General features: G+C 38.1%; 2 protein-coding genes across 2 annotated transcripts; both read right to left on the reverse strand.

The window, feature by feature from the left end:
- Positions 1 to 5,289: 5,289 nt before the first annotated feature.
- LOC131701761 (cysteine-rich hydrophobic domain-containing protein 2-like) lies at positions 5,290 to 12,372 on the reverse strand. Its single transcript, XM_059001574.1, has 6 exons — positions 12,131 to 12,372; positions 11,173 to 11,227; positions 9,123 to 9,278; positions 8,481 to 8,537; positions 7,672 to 7,731; positions 5,290 to 7,475 (listed from the first exon to the last, which is right to left on the reverse strand). Exons 1-6 carry the CDS (start codon positions 12,271 to 12,273, stop codon positions 7,425 to 7,427), a joined length of 522 nt encoding a protein of 173 aa, XP_058857557.1. The 5' UTR covers positions 12,274 to 12,372; the 3' UTR covers positions 5,290 to 7,424.
- A 2,261-nt stretch (positions 12,373 to 14,633) lies between these two features.
- LOC117430179 (homeobox protein CDX-1-like) lies at positions 14,634 to 19,726 on the reverse strand. Its single transcript, XM_034049978.3, has 3 exons — positions 19,205 to 19,726; positions 15,864 to 16,009; positions 14,634 to 15,591 (listed from the first exon to the last, which is right to left on the reverse strand). Exons 1-3 carry the CDS (start codon positions 19,638 to 19,640, stop codon positions 15,361 to 15,363), a joined length of 813 nt encoding a protein of 270 aa, XP_033905869.1. The 5' UTR covers positions 19,641 to 19,726; the 3' UTR covers positions 14,634 to 15,360.
- Positions 19,727 to 22,758: the final 3,032 nt, after the last annotated feature.

Genomic DNA, 22,758 nt, shown 5'->3' on the forward strand with positions numbered 1-22,758 from the left:
CAATGCACCTGTCCACAGATTGGGCGCTGTGTGCAGTTGACATAGCAGACAGCCTGGAAGTCACTTGAGCCGATTCGTTCAGTCTTGCTCTATTCTGCATTTCCAATCTGGTTAAGCGTCTGCCATGGCTTCTCTCCCAGTACCCCAAATAGCACTAGGCTCACTATTTGGAGCCGGTGCCATTTTCTCTGTCCCGCCTCAACCTGAAGTACGGCTCGTGCATCAAGCCACTCCACCAGCTGAGCGGATCGGAACCTGTTGTACTCGCTGGCGGTGGGGGTTCGGTCTCTGTCCCGGTCTCGCTCGCGCTCCCATTCTCTCAGAGAGCTCTGATACTCCCATTGACTGCCGCTGCTGGGGCACTGTTGTGTCCCACGGGGTGTGGGAAGAGGAGGAGGAGATAGGGGGGTAACTGACGAAACTGGAATCTGCAGGAGTGAAAAACCAAGAAAGATTCAATGTGTCTCTCTCCTGGCTCCTAGTTTGAGGTTTTACATTATAACACAATGCAGCAACTTCAGCCCTCGACTGACTGTGTGTTTTTTGGGTGTTACCTGCACATCATTGCTTGGTATCTCAAGTATGAAGTCGTGCACTGCAATATTGTTCCTGATGAAGCAGTTCAGAATGCAGGGCAGGGCAAAGTCTTAAAGCTTTCATTTAAGGGAGCAATAAACATCAGAGCGCCCAGAAGCCTTGACATGCATTAGGTAAAGGTTATGACATCACCTGCTGAGCGCATTAAAGTTTAACTAGTGGCTCTGTCAATAAGTAACGACACCCCCCCCCCCCCCCCCCCCCCCTCTCTCTGAATGAGAGTGTTAATATGGGCTGTCCCATAAATCAATACAAAATAGTAATACAGAGTGGAGTACTTGGAAGAGATGGTTCTGCAGGGTGGAGTACTTGGAAGAGATGGTTCTGCAGGGTGGAGTACTTGGAAGAGATGGTTCTGCAGTGCGGAGTAGTTGGAAGAGATGGTTCTACAGTGCAGAGTAGTTGGAAGAGATGGTTCTGCAGTGTGGAGTAGTTGGAAGAGATGGTTCTGCAGTGTGGAGTAGTTGGAAGAGATGGTTTTGCAGTGTGGAGTACGTGGAAGAGATGGTTCTGCAGGGCGGACTAGTTGGAAGAGATGGTTCTGCAAACTTAAAACTGCAAAAGGTTGATCTGTAATGAAAACCCTACGCTAGCTCACATAAGTCCAACACTTCCCTTGATCTCACTTGTCACGTCTCCACTGTGTCACACTTCCCACCCTGTGCTGACAGTTCCCCCCTCAGAGCAGCTCTTTACACTGACACAACAAAGTGTTTTTTTCTTGAAGGCTCTGCTGGCCGGTGACGGGAAGTAGTGAAGGTCTTCATTCCCTAGCTGGAGACATACAAACATTCAATGAACTATGAAGTGTAACTGCAGTGCCTTCATGAGATCAGCCTGCAGTGGGAATTGAACTAAATACATTTATTTAAATGGCATCGGTATGATTTAAGCAACTTCATTATACATGCCCTGCTGTCTGAACCCCAAAGAGCTCACACTATTTGAAAACCCTGGAACTTGGTATTAGGATGTGGTAATGTGTTTTTGCATGTGCTTATTGGAAGGGGCATGGCTGCACTCCAGTGAGATCACTGTGTGTCTCTCATCGTGTGCTTGAGATCACCTGGCGGGTGCAGGGGTGGGGGGTGTAAGACATGGTCAAACTTAATGATAGACTGAAAACACTGAAGCCCTCTGTCCGGGCACAGATTAAGTGGAGTGTGAGCAATGGCTGTTATTGTTTAGGGGACACTTCGGGAAGTGTGGTTATTTTACTGCCGTCCATGATACAGCTAATCAAACAAAACCTAGTTTGCTCATTTCCCTTAGGAAGCGCTGTATCACCCGTTGATGTGTCAGTCTGTTGGTCGACAGTGCAGTTATATAGATCACAATTGTGTAGTTTTACAGAGCTATCAGTGATACAGTACCAGGCACGCAACCACGCTGCTTTTATTATCCTCCAGAGCCCTGGCTTCCTGTAACCAATCATGCAATTAGTTTCAGGGTTATAAATGACATTCTCTATTCAAACTCCAAAAAGACACCTTCAACAATTTTTACAGCCCTACGTTGGAAGCGATGTGTAAATGGCCTGGATTGGGTTCTCTCTGCTCCGCCCTTCTGATGACACCCATCTACCCTCCAATCACATCGATGGTCCCGCTCCAGCTTGCTGCAAAGTGTGTTTCATCTCATTCAACTCTGGTTAACGGCTGTATCTGCAAAGCCTAAATAGTTGAGATAAGCACCACCTCCCTGAAAGAGACTGCTTCCTCTTCTCCAGCTGTGCTCATCCAAAACTGACTGCAAATCCAATACCATTTTGAAAGTAATCATCAGCCTGTTTGCATGGCATCAGCTTCTCTTTTTAAATATATTTATAGAAATTCATACAATCAAAGTCAATCATGTCCATCATTTGGCTAAATTGGGGGGTGTTAGTTTGGAGACCAATTGAGTTTAATCAAATCAAGTAATAGACTCAGACGGCTGTAAACACGTTTATTAATAATAGTTTTAACTGAACCACGTTTACCCAACAGCAGACCGAAAGGAAAAGGGAAAGACTGTGTTCACCCACTCAGTAAAGACACCATAACTCTGCTCTTCCTGTTTGTATTGCTGTATTTTAAGGTTTGAGCTTAGCGTGTGTTTTCCATGCAGTTCTAGTGTTAAAGAGAAACACAGGAAGCATGCTCTGTGCACCAGGGTGGATAACAGTTACCTGTTGGGTGGAGGCCCCGCCTTGATTCTGCCTGCCAGGGGAGATGCAAACTCGGCTTTGGTAATAATCAACAAGCTCATATGCAATAACAGTTTACTGTACATTATGCTAATGTCTCATAGTGCCCTCTAGTGTTAGCTCCTCTTCGTCACTCCAAACATACATGTGTGATGGCACTCCCGTTTTAATGTTGCCAATGGGGACCTTAACATCGTCACCATCACTATCGCTGCCGCTGTCCTCTTCATCAAGATCCTCATCGCTCTGAGCAGCCTGCAGTGAAGCGGGACCACGTGACCATTGCGGGAAACTAATGTGAACTCCTTTCCAGTTACAGTGGCTGTTTATTTATGGGCTCATTTATACTGGTAATAGGAAACCCCAAAAAGACTGTTGCCAATAGACCTTTTACTGGTTCTAATCACTGTGTTATAGTTTGTTCTGAGCCTCACTGGACGATCATAACAGATGGGCATTATTTCTCTATGTTTATACAGTAGCAGAATATCCCTATACTGTATGAAGAAAATATTATGAACCAGTAATCGGAAATTGTATATCATTTTCTTGCTGCATTTATACTTAAAAAGTGTGCATTGAAGCTGGTTTTATCATACGAAACACATTTTGCGACTACACCGTGCGTAAATCATATAATCATGGATGCTTAAGAATTGCTAGTATGTCATTTCAGTTCCATACTAATTAAAGCTAGGGAATTTAATACGTTCATATTGTAGATATTTACCCCCGTATAGCCACTGCTCCTATGTCTCCTCGGGTTTAAACCCAGCACCGTGCACCGAACTCGCTCGCCGTAACGCTGAAACAATGCAACAACTTATTGCTGTAATCAGTGGGTACTAATAATACCTGTATTTGGTGCATACTTTACTCTTTCTGGTGTTCTACAGTCAAAGGGTCTATATCCTGCAGAGCCCTGCCCTCGTGACATTTTTCTTGGCATAGTAATAACATAAAGGTTGGATCCCCCAGGTCCTAGCACCGTCTGTAAGAGACTCTAACTCTTTCTTAAATATTCTGTCCCGGTCTTTCTCCTTTTTTGAGGGGGTGGGTATGTAGGCTGGAAAACTACCTTTTGAAAAGCATGTTGGACATTAGAATGTGTTACATAAAAAGGTCACTACAATAAAACTTCAACCATATGAAGCACAGATTTCAGAATATTTTTGCAGAACAAAGTACTACGATGCAAAATGCATTGAGTTAAATAATAAATACAACGGTTAAAAGAATTGGCAGGGGGGGCAGGTTCACCTTGAACTTTGGCAACACCAATTGTGCAGTAACGATGTTAAGTGTTGTTGCAACACTGTTTTGAATACATTGCGTTTTGTTAGTTTAATTTGAAAATAACATCACTGTTGAACAGTTCGCACTTAACTATTTTTTTGTTTGTTTCTGGATTCGGCAGCCTAGAATTTACACTAGCCAAAATTAGAAATAAAATATTTCTACCATTATTTTTTTTTTTTTAAAGATGAAGCGTTTTTTAATGGGAGTAATTTACAATTAGCAGTACAAAAAAAAAAGCTTTGAAACACCCCTTTGTCTTTTAAACCAGGCAGTGATCCAAACTTAGGAAGAGCAGACAGCATCTACAGCAGCACTTCTCTGAGGTTCACGTGATCACACACAGACAGCGTTGGAAGTCCTGTTACTTGTATTTTAGCATTGCAATCCTGAGATGTGTTGCTTCTACTTCACTGACAAGCTAATAACAAAAGCGGCATTGACGAATTCCCACAGGTACGCCATTCTGTTACATTTGGCACGTCCCCAGCAATAGTGTCCTTCCATTCAGCAAGCGTCAGATAGCAGTTTGTGGCTGATATGTGTTTAAGGTTCCAGGAGGGGTGACCACAGTCCTTGATTCCCACACAGTAAACAGCCTTTAGGAACTGTACATAATGACTGTCTGAGCTCACAGCCCCTGTCTGCTTCTAGCTCAAGGAATTCCATTGACACAAACCACCATGCAAACTAATATGCAGAAAAATGAGTATCACACAGATCAGCTTATAACAATGATGGTCCCCCCCCCACCACAAACTTCCAAAAAAAATAAATGAGTTTCAAAAACAACAAATATTTGTTACTGTTAGTACACCACCTACAATCTTCCCTGAAAAACAAGCACCACTAGCTTCCAGTTTTAAGACTGCAATGCATATACACATATTACTCAATACCAGCACACTTTTAAAACTTTAGATCAAACATAAAATACAGATGCTTTTTATTTTATTTGACAGCATAAAGGTGTGAAACAGGAGTATATTATTTTACTAAAAGTAAATATATAATTCAATTAATATGAGGCAAATCAGGAGTTCTCATTTAAGTTTTTTTTTTTAGCTTGAAGTGTTTCAGACACTTTTGTTACATGTAGGTGTGTGTTGTAATACATTGTGGTGTTTTCAATAGTTTAACAGATTCTTGCTCAAGATTACCAGATACTGACTGGACTATTAAAAAGAATAACTAATAAATGGCAGAAATCATATTCATCATGTTATTTTATTATTATTATTATTTTAAATATCAAAATTAAGAGTACACACAATGATGCAAAAAGACATTGTTTTCCAATTTTAGGTCAACTTTTTTGGGAATCATATTTGAAGAAAATGTCCGACATGGTTTTAAGTTACAAAGAAAAGAAACAAGTCTCACCCCTAGACTGTCCAAGCAGGCATTTTTAGTACAAAATAACCACTGTCACACAAGCACCAGCCCCGAAAGAAGTAGATGGGTTGTAATCAGAATTGTAATTAACATACAGGCAATCATGAATGAACCATTACGAAGAGCATGCCTGGCACTGAAAGATTAAAAACAGAAGACATAAACAAGAGCTACATGTAACAGTGTTCTCTTTTAACTGGCCAAAAACGTGTTTAACTTCATTTGCTTTTTCATTGGCTGATCCTGGCAGGGTACAGGTTGATCAAATCAACTGCTAAACATGACAAAGGAATGGTCTTGGACTCAACAACAAAAAAAAGTTGCAATAGCCAATTTTTTTTTTTCTTCTTACATCTCGTAAGTTTAACACAATCACAAGTCTCTTATTGTTTGGCCCAAACATTATATTTTCACTTTAACTTAAGTGAAGCCCACTTAAAGTGCCATTGCACTACAAGTCTGATGAAAGTTCTCTGCTCTGGGGTGTTAACTGTTGCTAAGTATTAAAACGCTTACTTCTTTTATGCTTACCCATCGTCAAAAATACGCAAGCCAAATACAGGTGCTGGCCTCGAGGTCGATGTAGCAGCAAGACTACAGTTTAGTGTCAAATAGAGTAAGGTCGATACACATGAATATCCTTTGCATATTCATATAAAGGTTGAACATCTGCAGTCTTTACAGAAAATATAACAGCAGTCCTGTTTCTAATTACAAACATCCCAAATAAGTTCCAAGTAAAAAAATAAATTAAAAAAAGGAAATTTAATTGTATGTAACAACCACTCACTTGCTGTGTTACAGGTAATAGTGCCCCACCTAATTCTCACAGCTTGTAACACAAGTGCAAGGCACAGGTGGAGTCCTGCTACCTGTAGGAGGTGAACTTAGTGTTGTGTTCAGTAAAAACAGGGGAATCATTTAAGACACACACATATCAACACCAAACACCAAAACAATAAGGGACTGAGAATGGTGTTACACTAATGAGAGGAAAGACATTAGTCATTACCTCTTTAAATGAACCCAGAGTTACACTCCAGATTCCTTCTCAGCTTGCTGAAGTGCAATATGCAGTCCTTAATCTGGCATTATGTACATAATCAATATGGCTTACTAGGTTAAACACACATTGGAAAGTTGCTTAGAAATCTCATAACAAATCTACATTCAATTCTTGGCAATACAATATATGAGCTATATTACATTCTGTAAACAATGGCATACCACACTGTACATTTTGTACTGAAGCACTATTTACATGCTTGTTTCTTAGCTTTCCAGCAAAAAGTAATTTCCAAAGTGCAAAAGAAATGATGCTGTCTTAAACATGCTCCTAAATAAGTATGTTTAATGCAAAATGTTTCTCTTTGTCTTAATGTCACCCAAATAAAGCTATGATTTTTAAATACGATTATAAAATCTAATGGTTAGTGATTGGTATACAAGGCAGATAGGCTGCCACTAAAACAGTGCAGCAAAAAAGAAAGGTGATGAATTCGTAAAGCAATTTTAACTTGGGCTCTGTAACCTACCCAGCAAACAAAAATATCAATAGTCTTTCGTTCCATAAACTTGGTAACTCTGCTGGAATAGGCTGGAAGTTAGCTATTTCACAAACGATCTGAGGCACACATGTACATGCGGCATGCGTGTGGCACCTCTTTGCACATTTTAGACAGCATCAATATTAAGGTCCTCTGTGGCAATTACCTTATTTGTGGTTCACAACAAGGTTCTGAGTGCAACAAAGGAGCATTGCTTAAAGTAAGGAAATGAAAGTGCAAAGTTTGCTCTAAAGGAAAGCGACGGTGTTGCGATTCTACTGTACAAAGTTCTAAGGAAAGTTATAACAACACAGCAGCGTAGACAATCATCTGTGCAACCTATCTACAAGGCACTAAGGTAGGAATGAAAGACCATACAGCAGGAGGTCTCGTACACTTCTTCAGTCAGGTCGAAATATAGGATATTTGGGCAAGAATTCTATAAGAATTACCTAAAAAAAAAAAAAATTAAGACAATTTTACTCACAATTATCACAATAAAGCAAGTGATAATTATTGAAAAACAGGGTGCTTTTTTTGGACAAGATATTGTTTCATAGACCTGAAAAGTAAGGAAGTGGAAATTTAAAGAAACAGGTGTTCATTTTTAATGGTGATCACAATACAAAAATAAAAAAAAATACTTACATATTCCATCATGTTACTGCTTTCACATTTCCTTTTACTTAACTTCCAGTGCAGCCCAAGCTAGATAATTAGATATGAAAACCTGTTAATAACCTTCGCTACAAAAGAGCTGTATTTCAGACATGCTTAAAAGGCTAACTTGGTTTGAGGAGAGAAAGTAGATTAAACTGTGACACCACATGGAATTTTTTCTCTTTCTAAAATCTCAGCTCAAAGGGCACCTTTCAATAGCACAAGAGATGCCCCTTACTGTAAAACTATTAGAAAGTAGACTAGATGACAACCGACTTGGCCAACGCCTTCATCGCTGTTACTGTTTACCTGAGTGTTTCTTGGAAGTTTCCCATCCAAGTACTGACCACACCCAAGTCTGCCTACAGCAGCTCCTGAGGTCTGACAAGATAAGAATACCAGGTGCTGCATGCAGGAAAACTAAAGCTGGAGCTGAGTCATTTCAAACTGATTGCAGATGGTTTAATAACATATCATCTGCAGAGTGAGGTTTGTCTTACTTGAAGGACTGATGACGTGTGTAAAGTAATGTCAGAAGAGGTAAGCAGCTGAATGAAGCGATGAGATTGATAATAAAAATGACACCTATTATACTGACCGTCAGCACTTGTCTTTATTGTTTAACTTGTTTAAATATTCTACCTACCCTGTATTTTCCCCCCTCATTGCTGCAAGAACCAAACTTTAGTTTCTGGTGTCCCTATTTAAATGCAAACATCTCCCATGTGCCAATCCTAGCCTGCAATGAGAAACACAAATAAAATCTTCTTTAAAAAGTCTTACTGATTTCTGTTTACCTTATGGTACAATCTGTTATTTTCCCATTCTAACAACTTCTGAAGTGATCTTCTTGTCTAAAAGAAAATAAAATATATTTTAGACGAACCCCAATACATGTTTGTGTAGTGTACAGTTCTATTGCTTTCATTGCCCTTGATAGCATTCCCGAACTTGTGCAGTAGACAATTATATGATCAGAAAATGCATTCATTAAATTTGCCTCATGGCTTCTAGGCACCTGGTTTAAATGCATACTGCAGTATAACTGTAGTATACTGCAATACTTATAACTCACAAATTAAATTAAATTCATTAAATGCAGTCAACTGACCTCAAATGCAGAAACAATGTAAAGGATACGTGAGTATAAGCATTTATGGAGACAACTACTAATTTACTAGCTTGTAATGTTCATTTTACCATCATTCAAATTCCTCCTCCTTTTACACATTCCTGTTTAAACAGAGGCTCAACGGTGTACAACAGTAAATTAATATGCCCTACATCTAACAGTATACTGCCTATTATCTCCCAGAGATGCAATATAGGCTACCCATTAAAATTAGCCTCAACACAACTAGTGAAATATTTGGTTCCAACACAGTTATACAGAACGATCACGTAACAGAGAAAGGCCATCAGCTCACAAGAATACTTACTCTTTTGTTAAGACAAATAACAGGCCACAAACTGCAGCCCAGTGTGCAACAGCAACAAAGGCAGCCACAGAGCAACCATTTTACATTTACAGGGAGATTCTTCTTCAAGCAGGCATTGACGCGACCGATACTCGTCTTGAATTCTTCTGAAGCAACCTAGTCCAGCAGAAAGAAACAAAACAGAAAATACACGAGGAACCGTAAGCAGCTACACAACCAACAGTATTATAATGACGCTCCTCAATTAAATAAAAATGGCTTATATTGAATATTATTATTATTATTTATTTCTTAGCAGACGCCCTTATCCAGGGCGACTCACAATTGTTACAAGATATCACATTATACATTATTTCACATTATACAGATATCACATTATTTTTACATACAATTACCCATTTATACAGTTGGGTTTTTACTGGAGCAATCTAGGTAAAGTACCTTGCTCAAGGGTACAACAGCAGTGTCCCCCACTGGGGATTGAACCCACAACCCTCCGGTCAAGAGTCCAGAGCCCTAACCACTACTCCACACTGCTGCCTTGGACATCATATGGACATCATCAAATGAATACATTTAGAGTGAAGTTGTTTTTATTTGTGGGGAAGGACAAGATACTGACCTTCCCCAAACACTAAAGGAAAACGTGGTTGCCGAATGCCAGGTGCGGACTGCTGCTATATGCATCGGTATTCGTATTAGATATTCATGGTAGTCTTGCTTTGGGGGTGCAAAATGTTTCGCAGAAAAACAGTAATGTTAAATAAATATCATAAGAAACTGAATACTTTTTGACAAACTAGTCCCTACCAAAGCAGAAATCATGTTTTCCACTCTTTTCCAGATCAAAGGTAAGCAGGTACATGTCTGCAGATGTTGTCCAGGTTTTCTGATGAAATCTTTTAACTGTGTGTTCTTAAGTTGCCTGGCAAGCTTTTGTCTTTTTTGCACCAAAGGGGGACAAAAAGAGAGATAAGCATACAGCCCGTGGCTGCACAGTCCACACTCCGTGAATGGATGCCAATTCCTTTCAGGGTCTGTTCGCCATAAAACAGGGGTCGTAATCTTTTATGACAGGATACGAAGGTCCCTTTGCAAACAGGGAGCATAAAGCCCAGCAGGTCTGATCTGCACCCTTCAATCATAATAATCCTGACCACATCCATCACATGTCACCCTGGGTCACAATGCAAGGGCTACATTTTATTACCCTGCATTTCCCAATGCCCAATCGTCTCCCCACAGGCCTCTTTTTGTTTCTGAGTCCAAGCCAGGAAGCTTTTCTCTCTTCTGTATGGTTTAGTTTTCTGTCATTATTTTGTCACCTGGAGCTGTATGCACAAGCATTGAAGTCTTTCACAAATACACACACATTTCCTCCTAGGAGAGCTTACTCATTGACAGGGTGCCGCTTAAGATTCTTCTCAAAGATGCACCGAGACCTTGCATTCCCTCCAGAAAATTAAAACAGGCTTAATATAGGGCTGGTATGAATTACTAGTTAATTGTTTCAATCCAAAGCTCTATATTGATTGATGTCATAGGAAAAGCATCCTAGAACTAGGTGTTGCATGGAGGCCAGGCGCTTTACAGTTCTGATTGCACTGGATACAATGATTCTTTCATCCACTCAGCAGCCCTTTACCAATAGGATTACATAAACAAAGTGGCAGACAGAAAAACAAACTGGGGTCTTGACTACAACAGCACTGTAGTACAGGTCGATTTAATCAAATGTATAAATCATGTTAGTACCATAAATTATTAAAGAGAAGTTAAAAAGGGTAAGTGTACACAGGCTTTGATTTATGTAATAGAATCCATAATGTTTACAGCTCGTTGATAAAGGACGTGCCAGAGAGTGACAGCAGGCCATTGATTTCCAGGAAAGCTGCTTAACTTGACAGCATTTATTTAGTCACCTGTTAGATTAACACCAAGTTTAAACAAGATTGAAACAGTTTAATCATAGGGGGTTGCAAGCATTCATATGTACTCGTAGTACACAGTTTGGCCAAATGCTTCCATCACTAACTGTAAAGAGACGTACCTTTCCAGTGAGAACTGAAGGACACTCTGTATCAAATTTGTTGCTCAGACCAAATCTGGAAATAAATACAGAATAAATAAATAAATAAAGGGCTCTCTAAATCATGTAATGCATGCAGAGTACCTTAAAAATACAAACAGGAGTCAGACACCAGAACACAATCCGGATCATGTTATTTATTCAATTTTTGTAATGGTTTATTATTATTACTATCTTTTTTAAAGATATGAAGGTTCTTTTTCTGCATGTGTAGTTCTCTCACAAACTTCTGGTTTCTTTTTAAAAATAAAATTTAAAAAAACAACGTAATGTTAATTTCAAAACCAGCTTGAATGCTCATTACCTAAGGTGGGGGAACTACGCAGTGAAATGTAATGTTTTCACGAATACCAAGAACTGCGCATTTAATCACATTTCTGCTTTTCTCTAAAGAACATTCAATCATTGTCTAATTTATTTATAGGTACACGTTGTCATTTCTTGGACCATTTAGTGGGCGCAGAGTATTGAAGATTGGTCCTGTGAAAAATGAACTACCTCCAGACAGGAACTGATTATTCACAAGTGTACGCGAGTAACCATTAGGGCATTTGTGCATATTTTTTTTGACATGTAGTCCAGAAGCGTTTAAACAAGTCAACACTCATTACTCTATGGTAATTAATTTCATAACCGTACAGCGTAACTTTACACCTTACACCTGCCGGGCAATCCCGAGTATCAATGTCATAAAAACAAATAAACCGTCACGTCTTGCTCTGTAACTAGCAGAACAGACAGGTATATATTAGAATGGGGCTTGAACTGTAGCCACTTTAAAGCGCCTTGCCGTCTGTGGCGGATGCAATTTGCTAAGAAAGTCCCCGGCTTCACGCTCGGCCTACCCGCTAGAGGACCAAAAAAAACACATTACGCAACCCAGCGCTTGTAAGTGAATAATTTGGACCCCGATGCTTACACCGTGATGTGTCCGGCTCCCCGCATGATAACCGGCTCCGGGCAGAATCTAACGAGCTGCTCCTCGCTGACCACCCTCTCATCCTCTTCGTCCAGTTCATAGATGGTGTCGAAATCCGCCATGTTGGGCAGCAGGACGCTCATGACGTCAGTCGGCTGCAAACACAGCGGCTGCGCCCATGGGCACCGAGGGCGCGAGGCAGTGCGCTGCGTGACTGCGCAGCTTCTACCTGCGGGACACGCTCAGCGTGAAGGTACAGAATGGGGAGTCAGTGCGTAATATAAGGGCAGGAGACTTTACTGAACATCTCACTGTCATAAATGTAGCACAAACTTGTTTTTTTTTTATTTATTTATTTTTATAATAAACGGTCTTAATAATAATAATAATAATAATAATAATAATAATAATAATAATAATAATAATAATGTGTAAGACATTACAGCTAAAACATTTTTTTGTGTCCCAGTAAATAAACCAGATAATCTTAAAAATGGTACACACGTGTGGACGAGATATTACAAAGTGTTGTTTAATAGCCTATTGCAGCAGTGTGGAGTAGTGGTTAGGGGCTCTGGACTCTTGACCGGAGGGTTGTGGGTTCAATCCCAGGTGGGGGACACTGCTGCTGTACCCTTGAGCAAGGTACTTTACCTAGATTGCTCCAGTAAAACCCAACTGTATACATGGGTAATTGTATATAAAAAATAATGTGATATCTTGTAACAATTGTAAGTCGCCCCGGATAAGGGCGTCTGCTAAAAAATAAATAATAATGTTATGATTTGGTGTTAGGATGAATCTTAAAAGTGTTTCTTGAAGTCGATTGACGTCTTCCAAGATCATCTGAGCTGTCACGTACTGGTGTCTTACTGCTGGATTGTAAAGTGTGTATGGTACTGTGGTGTTTAATATAGGCCTAGGATACATTTTAAAAAAGCAATTGAATACTGCAACTTTATTAAAAACAGTCTTTATTTAAAAATAAATGGATCTCTTTCAAGCTGGTGGGGGTTAACAGTCCCCAGGGCCCCCGCCAATTTTATAGACTCTCACTACTGGCAGTAAAACATAACCTTTGAACTGATAGCTGCTGTATCCAGCCCCGTTTCTTTAACCTACTCATAAGAAAGACAAGTTGCACGAAAAGGGAAATACAACTCTGAAGAAGGAAGTCTGTGAATAATATGTACAAAGGAGCCCCGATCCCTCCGGATGGATTTCAGTATTTCAGCAAGCCAGGTCCATGAACTTCACATCAAATATACTGTTCAAGAGAGAGATGCCATTTCATATGGCTGCCAACCCAACCGCTGTATTTATCTTTCCAATAATGATGCATACTCTTGTAACAACAGCATCAGGGAAATGGAGAATTTTTTTGCATTTTTTTTTTAATTGTTATTTCAGTTCCTAATAACGATTCACAGATGTGTTTAAAATGTGCTGCACAGTAGGGTTGATTCGTAACCCATTTGGTTTTACAGTGTGCCAATATATTGCCACACACTATATAAAAAAGGAGCTATTAGTTAAATATTGAAATATAAGTTGATGTTTAATGTAGAATTCAGTCTTGACAGAAGCTGGTGTGATCTTGGTCCATTCTCTGTAAGTTCTGCTTGACTTTGTGTCTCTGAATTTTAGGTTGGCAGGCCAAGCCTACATGCTGAATACAGCTTGTGTACAATTAGTGACACTGAAGTTGACATAAAAAAAACAAGAAACAATATAAACAGAAATCAAATACAAAACAATAAAAAATAAAGGAAAAAATGCTACCACGCTAACGATAACAGACGCTTGTGGGCGACGGGATATGACGTCTACCCAGCAGCTCAGGTTTGCTCGAACTTTCACCTGCATTGAACTCAAAAGTAATAAACGTAAAAAAAAAAAAAAAAATACAAATGATCTTACTTTTGAAAGGTAGCCTTAAACGCTTTATACAAAGGGGCGATCATTTAAAAACGTGTTTTTAACAGTGGCTTATGTTTTTCTGAATAACATTTATACGGTAATGTTGTTGAAGCTGACACCCTGGGATCCTTCAAGAAGCTGCTTGATGAGATTCTGGGATCAATAAGCTACTAACAACCAAACGAGCAAGATGGGCTGAATGGGGCCTCCTCTCGTTTGTAAACTTTCTTATGTTCTTATGATCTTTGTCAACCCGCTAATCGCACAACTGTAGGCTATTTAATAGCGTTTTCTTTTTATGAGTACAAGAAATAAGATACTTACAAAAAAACGCTATTAAATACAGTTTTGTTAAGTGCGATTAGCCGGTTGTCAAAGTTTTGATTTGGCCCCAGCCTCAATAAACGAATTCAAAATCGGGTTCCTCCCAGTCCTGACCATTGTCACTGCCCCACTCAGTGCTTTGTTCATCCACCTCAGTGTCAAAGGTGTTTTGCGCCATTAAAATGCACGCTGGAGGTTTACATCTTTCAAATGTAAATAATGTGTAGTGGATGTCAAAGCAAACACTTAAATCACTCCGTACATTTTCCAAAAAAACCTTTTATTTACAAATTGATTATTTTTTATTTTTTTATTTTTTTTTTTAATAAAATGTACCCCGTAATTCATAGTTAATAATATCTTCAGTACAGAAATAATTACACCGGTTTGTTTCAAAACAACAACACGCGTGACTTCATCTTTAACAGAATAATACAATTATGAAAGGTCTTAAACCGGTGAGTTGTCGTGTTTGTAGAAATGTCCTGCAATGGCGCATTATACTGAGGCGTCCAGACTTTGTATCCGCGTTGTCTAATGTATATAAAATCTCCTGCTCCACACAGTGGTTATAACGTGTCTTCATGAGGGGTGAGCATCCTGGAACCGTAGCCCAGAGGGTTGCACTAACACGGTGTATTCTCCAATAACAATCTGTTCAATTTATAAGACTTTTGTTTTCTCCAATCCACGAGGAATCCATTTCTAAGTAAGAGTGTCGGACACAAACACATCTAAACCCTAAACTAAATATAATATGAACAACAAAAACAATATTATTTAGAAGAGCATCCAAACAATTTGCAATTCAGTAAAATCTGCGTCGTATCCTCGTATCCTGAATCCAGAATTTTTTTTGTATGGATTTTAAAAATAGCAAACCCATGTTTGGAAATAAAAAGAAATTCAAGATGTTCAGTAAAACCGCCCTTCTTTGAAGATAATGGAGTGCTCGTATCGTTACTTTTCCAAAGTCCAGGTGCTGTTTACAGGGTGACTGTAACTTGCTGTAAATTCCCAATTGGCGGTAAAGTGTTCATTCCGGGTGGAGGGAAGATATGGGCGTTGATACCGGGACTGAGAGAGCCTGGTAGCGGGAGAGGGCTCACGGACCCCGGGTCACTGTGCACGGAGCCCCCGCTGCCGTCAGAAAGACCCATCTTCTTTTTAATAATCTTCCTCTCTTTGGCTCGGCGATTTTGAAACCAGATTTTCACCTAAAAAAAAAAAAAAAAAAGTACATGAATCACTTTGTGGTTGAAATCTGTGGATTCATTTTTTTAAATGATTACTTATTGATGTGTCTTTTGAGGATTTCATATTTGGAATCCTATTGGAAGGAAGGGCACCTGATATAAATTGATGCCCCTTTATGCAATGTTAGGAGTTTTTAAACGAAGTCTCATGAGAAAGCCCCTCTCACACAGCCTGCTTCTATCAAGCCCTCGCTGCTGAGTAGTTATACACGGAGAGCCGGTTGAAATCATACCTGTCTCTCTGAAAGCCCGAGGTTCGACGCCAGTTCGGATTTCCTTCTGATTGTGATGTATCTGTTGTAGTGGAATTCTTTCTCGAGCTCGAGCCTCTGGTGATCCGTATATACCACCCGGTATTTCTCTTTCGTTCTTGTTTTACCTGTTAAAAACAAAGATAGAATCATTCTTACCTTGCACGTAAAACAGCATTAAATACATCTGCAGCGGAGCGGCTTAAGAAACGCATTGTAGTGTGTATTTGAATTGCTTTCGACTATTGACTCACACACAACACAATACACATGAATGTTTTTACACTCAAAGGAAAAGCTTTCATTTCTATAGGCTGTATAAAAAGAATACAATGATATACAATCAATGCATTGAACCACTTTCAAGGACTAAATATCATTAATATTGTACTGACAAAAGAAATAGTTGAAAAAGATTAATAAATAAATAAATACATTAAACCATTATAAAATACGTTTTAAACTAACCGAATCATTGATATTACAAGGTCTGCATTAAATCTATTATTTTATATATTATACCATACTATAATGTACTGTATTAATATTATATTATATTATACTATATTATATTATACTGTATTATATTATACTGTACTATATTATATTATATTATATTATACTGTATTATATTATACGATACTATAATGTACTGTACTATATTATATTATATTATATTATATTATATTATATTATATTATATTGTATTATATTATATTATACTATATTATATTATACTATATTATATTATATTATATTATATTATACTATATTATATTATATTATATTATACTGTACTATATTATATTATATTATATTATATTATATTATATTATATTATATTATATTATATTGTATTATATTATATTATACTATATTATATTATATTATATTATACTGTACTATATTATATTATATTATATTATACTGTATTATATTATACGATACTATAATGTACTGTACTATATTATATTATATTATATTATATTATATTATATTATATTGTATTATATTATATTATACTATATTATATTATATTATATTATACTGTACTATATTATATTATATTATATTATATTATATTATATTATACTGTATTATATTATACGATACTATAATGTACTGTACTATATTATATTATATTATATTTAATGTATTTATTTTTGGTGTCCCGATTTAATCAGTAGGGATGTATAGACCCTATATGTAAATGTTCTGTCTGATCTTCCCGGGCTGTTTTTTATGTGAGTTTTGGAACAAACTGCTGAACAAAGACACTTGGAGAAGTTCCCTGAAGTCCATTGATGTGTTAAGAGGAAACACACGACACACAAAGAGGTACAAGGCGATCTTATCGAAGCCCCTCTCCGCGTAGCGATCCCAGGACAAGCGTGTTTGACTTGCAAACCACTTAACAAATGTCGGCGGCTTTCATCAACTGCCAAAAGGAATTTAGAACTACGGAAAGCAGTTTATTGGGCGATTAACAGCGGGAGATTACAGTTTAATAATAATAATAATAATAATAATAATAATAATAATAATAATAATAATAATAATAATAATAATAATAATAATAATATAGACTTGATTATAAATAACTTCGCGTTTTAATATACAAATCGAAACATTTCTTATTTTAATAAATAGAATATCATTCTCGTTCAGTGATGATCCACAAATACACGTTAACACTTCCACCAAATTCTATACATTTTTGGTGATCGTAAGTTTAAATTGGAATGATAGCATTAAGAAATAAAATAATGATTTGCATGCAGGCTTGATAACTTGAATTTATTTTTGTATGTCCAAAAACGGGGTTAAATTTCAACCACCTTTCTAAATATGAGCACAGCTCTCAGGCACTCATCCCATTCACTCTGGTCATAAAATTTAGAGGACATTGCCCTTTCGACAATGCAGCAAGGACAAGGGCTCTTTATTTGCTGTGAAAATCATCACCCTTTCCGGCAATATAACTCCTGAAGAATGAGCGAGGAAGAGACCCCTGTGCATATCAAAGCCAAACACAGTGTTGAAAGGCACCGCCGCCTGAATATGACAGATAGCCCTCAAAACCCGGAGACAATGTAGCCCAGGAAAAAAGTAGACCTCACATCTAGTTTACAGCAGTGGAAAAATTAGCATTACAACTGCAGCTGGCGCCTGGTCCCGGCACCGGCGTTACCAATGTGCAGAAAACCACATAACCTTTCCCCGTCCGAGCAGTCAAACTGTTATATTAGAACACTGTACATCAAAGCACTAGCCATGGCGCCATTTCATTTCTCCCCACATTACATCTGACCAAGGTGGGCTTTTGTTTTTCACAGTGGCTGTACGGTACAGCTCCAACACCATGGTTAAATCTAAGCAATTTGGTTATTCACGATTATATTACCACAGATCAGTGGCGTAATTCAAACGACTTACATGCCAATTGTAAATTTTTCATTTTAATACGAACTTCATTGTAAATTATCAACAACCGGGACAGATCTGTTATTTTTACAGCAATTTAAATAAAGTTATCCATTCACCGCACTGGTAAACCAAATGCTTCAGAATGAAACAACAGATTTTAACCACAGCTTAGTGTCTGTTTGAATTGTTGTCGAAGCAAAAATCATTTTCCAATATACAGTATTTAAACCCTAACGAACAATAAGGCTGCGATGACGCGCATTTATTGAACTAGCCTATAAAGATTATTTCCAGAAGACGTTGTGAAAAAAAAAATACAGTAGACTTTCACAAATATGTTTAATTGGTCAATATACATCGTCATATAGCTTATATTTAATATAACACGTGGTTTTGATTAATGTAATTGTGTAAAGTGTAACCTTCCTGTACATTATACTACTGAGTACGATACACTGAAATTAAATTAAACGGTATTTTAGTGAGGCATTCAATTAGAATTGGCTGAACAGCCGCATTTGGCAACCATCTGTACGCGTGTCATAATAACGCAGTTTTTTTTATTTAAACATTCTTTCTTTCTTTCTTTCTTTTATAGAAAATGTGATTCTCTAATGAAATAATGTTTTTTACACTCCTGTAGACTACCAGTCCGCCTCAATTTATAAAGCTCAAATCGTAAAGGAGAGAATCCGGAACCGCTTGCTATATCAGTAAGTTTAATTAATAATTTCAATGAGTTAATTTATGGATGTAAAAACAAACATGTTTACTATAGCAAAACGGAATCAACAATTATCTGCATTCATTTTCTTTAAAGATACAAATATACAAATTCATGAATCTGACTCTTAGAAATGCGCTCCTTGTTTGTTGCTGTGTCCCGTCATACTTACCGGTTGAAGATGACTGTACAGTTTTCCTCATCCAGTCATACGAATGGTGTCGTTCACTGTCAGGGGACGGTGGTCCCACTGTAATATTTTCCGGGGGTGGCGGTAAGACTCCAGATCCTGCCGGGTGCATTGAGTTATAATCAGGGGAGCAGTAAGCCACTTGTGCGGGCGATGAGCTACTCATGGGGGTAGGTAACGCGTTTGAAGGTCCTAGACCATAGGCATTCCAGTCTTCCCTCGGCGTTGCATATGGAGAGCCCCAAGTCCCTGAAGATTGTGCGTGACTGTCCATATTGGGCACATGATGATATCCTGTATACTCGGAGTACTGTGGAGTTGATACAAAGTTTTGAGCTGGCATGTTGATGCCGGAACGTCTTACAGGTCCTTGGTGATACATGCCGACTTCTTTATCCAGAAGGTATCCCACGTACATGGTTAGGAAAGGCACACCTGGCTAAGGCAGCATAATGTCCCAAAAGGTCCGCTGCTAGAATGCTGTCGCTTGCTCCCTCCAGTAATCTTTGCTCTTTGGTGTGTAGTCCAAGTCCGCTCTCGAGGCTGCAGGGCCCTGCACTGTACTTCCTCATGTGCTTCAATCACACGTGATTAACAACTGTTTACAAGGTGCTGGTGGCAACGGTATACCAAGGGCTGACGTCAGATCGGTCCCCAGCCCCGTGAGATTTGCATTCCAAAGAAGACACGACAGCCCTACCAACCCCACCTTACTGTTATAGTCACAAAGCTTCCTTTTTAAATTTCTTTATGCAGCCCCCCCCCCCCCCCCCCCACAGATCTGTGCACATAAAACTAGCAGCTGTTACTTAGACTACGTGCAGCAGTTGAAAAGAAAAATGAAATATAATTTATGAAGATTATTTGTAATATTGATCCATCAATAATAAATAAATGCAAAGAGAAAATGTGCACACACACACACACACACAGAGTCAGACAGACAAACGGTTTGATATACATTAATAATATTTAAGACTTGAGCATAAATCTTATGCAACAGATTAGAGACACATTTTAGGATTTATATACTTAACACTTATGTACTTAACAAAATGTTTCTTTTGGTAAATTTTAGTCTAAAGTATAGTGTAAACAATTCAAGTAAACACCAAAATGAGTTTGCAGTCGTTACATAAAATGTATGTTTAATTCTCAGGACACGTGGTTTAGCGTGTCTTGTTGGTTTCGTTGTATAATTTATGAGTCACTGTTTTAGAATGTATAGATTTCATTATTGTTATCTTTCAATTATTGCAAATGATTATTTATATATTGGTTTAAATTAGTGTTCATTTTGTCATCAGATTTTATGCATTCTAATAATTTATGACCATTTACAGACTTTTTTTATTATTATATAAACTAATCATATATGCAAAAAAAGCTTTGATTTGAGAAATGACTCATTTTATTTATAAGGGCGTCGAGTAATGTATAGAACACTTAGTTACACTGTGCTAATCCCACACACCCCTTTGCTTTTAATACGGGAAGGTGACAATTCGACACTTTCTCAAGCCTCGGTGTGCTCCGGGCAGCAGGCAGCTGTTTGCTAAAAGATATTTCTGCAAAAGAGGTGCAAAGCATAATAAGCCTTTTCCTTGTTGCGAGGCGAACGTGTTCCCATTCTGCGCAGTTCACACTCCGACACTTGAGACACGGACTCGGCAGTTAATTCCGGAGGCACCTGGAGTTTTACCTGCGGCGTTTCAAGTCCCGACGACAGGGAATGGAGCGGCTGCTCCAGAGCGCAATTTGTACTCGGCAGAAGTTAACACCATAACTGTATTTTAAATTAGAACCCAAACAATAGTTCGTGCTCTCGTGTCTTTATTAACGAGGCTATGCAAACCACAAAATAATGCATGCTTCTTTTGCGTTTGCATTATTACTAAGAGAGTTCTGATACATTTTTGCAAGGGTTTAAATAACTGATATGCCCCTCTATGTGTTGTGCAACTGATGATCTGTTCGAAAGTCAGAAACTCAGGTAATTCGTTACAGTATACGCCCCGGTTACACCACGCCTTACATGCACAGAGGCTGAACAAGGTCATTGCAATTCCACATAAAACCGTATCGATGCGTGACGATGCGAACGCGCTGCTCAGTGTACGCCGCCTCGATGAAACCTGTGAATAAAACCAAGTGGAAAATATTATTATCATTATTATAACCGCAAATACACCATATATAAATCACACTTCTTCTTCTTCTTCTTCTTCTTCTTCTTCTTCTTCTTCTTCTTCTTCTTCTTCTTCTTCTTCTTCTTTTTCTTAGTAGAACGCTCAGCTTGTATTTCTGTGATGTCTTTTAATTATATCAAATGCAGTTTGACTTTGGTCCAGCCCAGGCGGATGCGGTAACGTGTTTTTTGTGGTATATATATATATACAGAGTTGTTTGTCATCATATAATAGAATATAAACATTCGCATCCGGACACATGCACGCGACAGCCACGCACGAACTTTAGTCCCCACCAGCGCTGTGGTTCAGGGGTATCGCATTGTGTGTTAAGAAACAAAACAACTTAACACTATAGTATTGGCCTATAAAAGCTCTCTACACTTAAAGCATTAAGCGAATACTAATAATTACAAGACAAGCCTTTCTCAAACCACTATAAACATCATCACCCCACCAAGACAGACCTGACCTCGTGTGCCCGCAGCGCACACACCGACACACTGCTGTCGTAAAGTACCACAAAACAATGTAATGCATGACATGATGGTTTCTGCAAGAAATGATATGTTCCTGACCAACAAGGCAATAAAATCTGTCTAGGAGGTGGTAAAAGGAGCCCCCTTTTCCAACTCGTTAATAAGAATTTTATTGTACTGCTTGTAATCACAAACTACCAACAAATATCCTATATACTGTGTGTGTGTGTGTGTGTGTGCGTGCGTGCGTGCGTGCGTGTGTGTGTGTAATTTATAAATTATCATAGACCTACACACGAATTTATTCAATGTTATTTTCATGTTATGACATTTTATAATTAATACGTAAAAACGAAGGGGCGTACGTAACAATATGAAGCTGTGTAATTAACAACGTGGTTATTTACAATATTATTTTTGAAAAATAACAGTGATATTGATGTTGTTGTATACCGTCTATACGTATTGCAATTATTAATAACATTTTCACATATACCATTATTATTATTATTATTATTATTATTATTATTATTATTATTATTATTATTATTATTATTATTATTATTAATAAAACTTTCACACGATTGAAAACATACACCATTATTATTGTACTTTAAAAACATTGTGTTGGTGTTGTTTTGCACAGAAGAGGCTGACACACGATATCGCTTTGACATTTGATATACTAAAGGCTAAAAATCGTTTGAATACACCGTCAACCATTGTTTAAGAATCAATCAAACATGTAACATCACTTAAACCCATCGGAGTTCCTGTAACCTCGGCGCTGTAATGTTTAGACGTGTTTTTTTGTACACTCTCAAGCATTTCAAACAAACACTGCCTTGCTGTATGTATATTAATGTAG

Source organism: Acipenser ruthenus, chromosome 26 (genome assembly GCF_902713425.1).
Source record: "Acipenser ruthenus chromosome 26, fAciRut3.2 maternal haplotype, whole genome shotgun sequence".
Classification (NCBI taxonomy): domain Eukaryota; kingdom Metazoa; phylum Chordata; class Actinopteri; order Acipenseriformes; family Acipenseridae; genus Acipenser; species Acipenser ruthenus.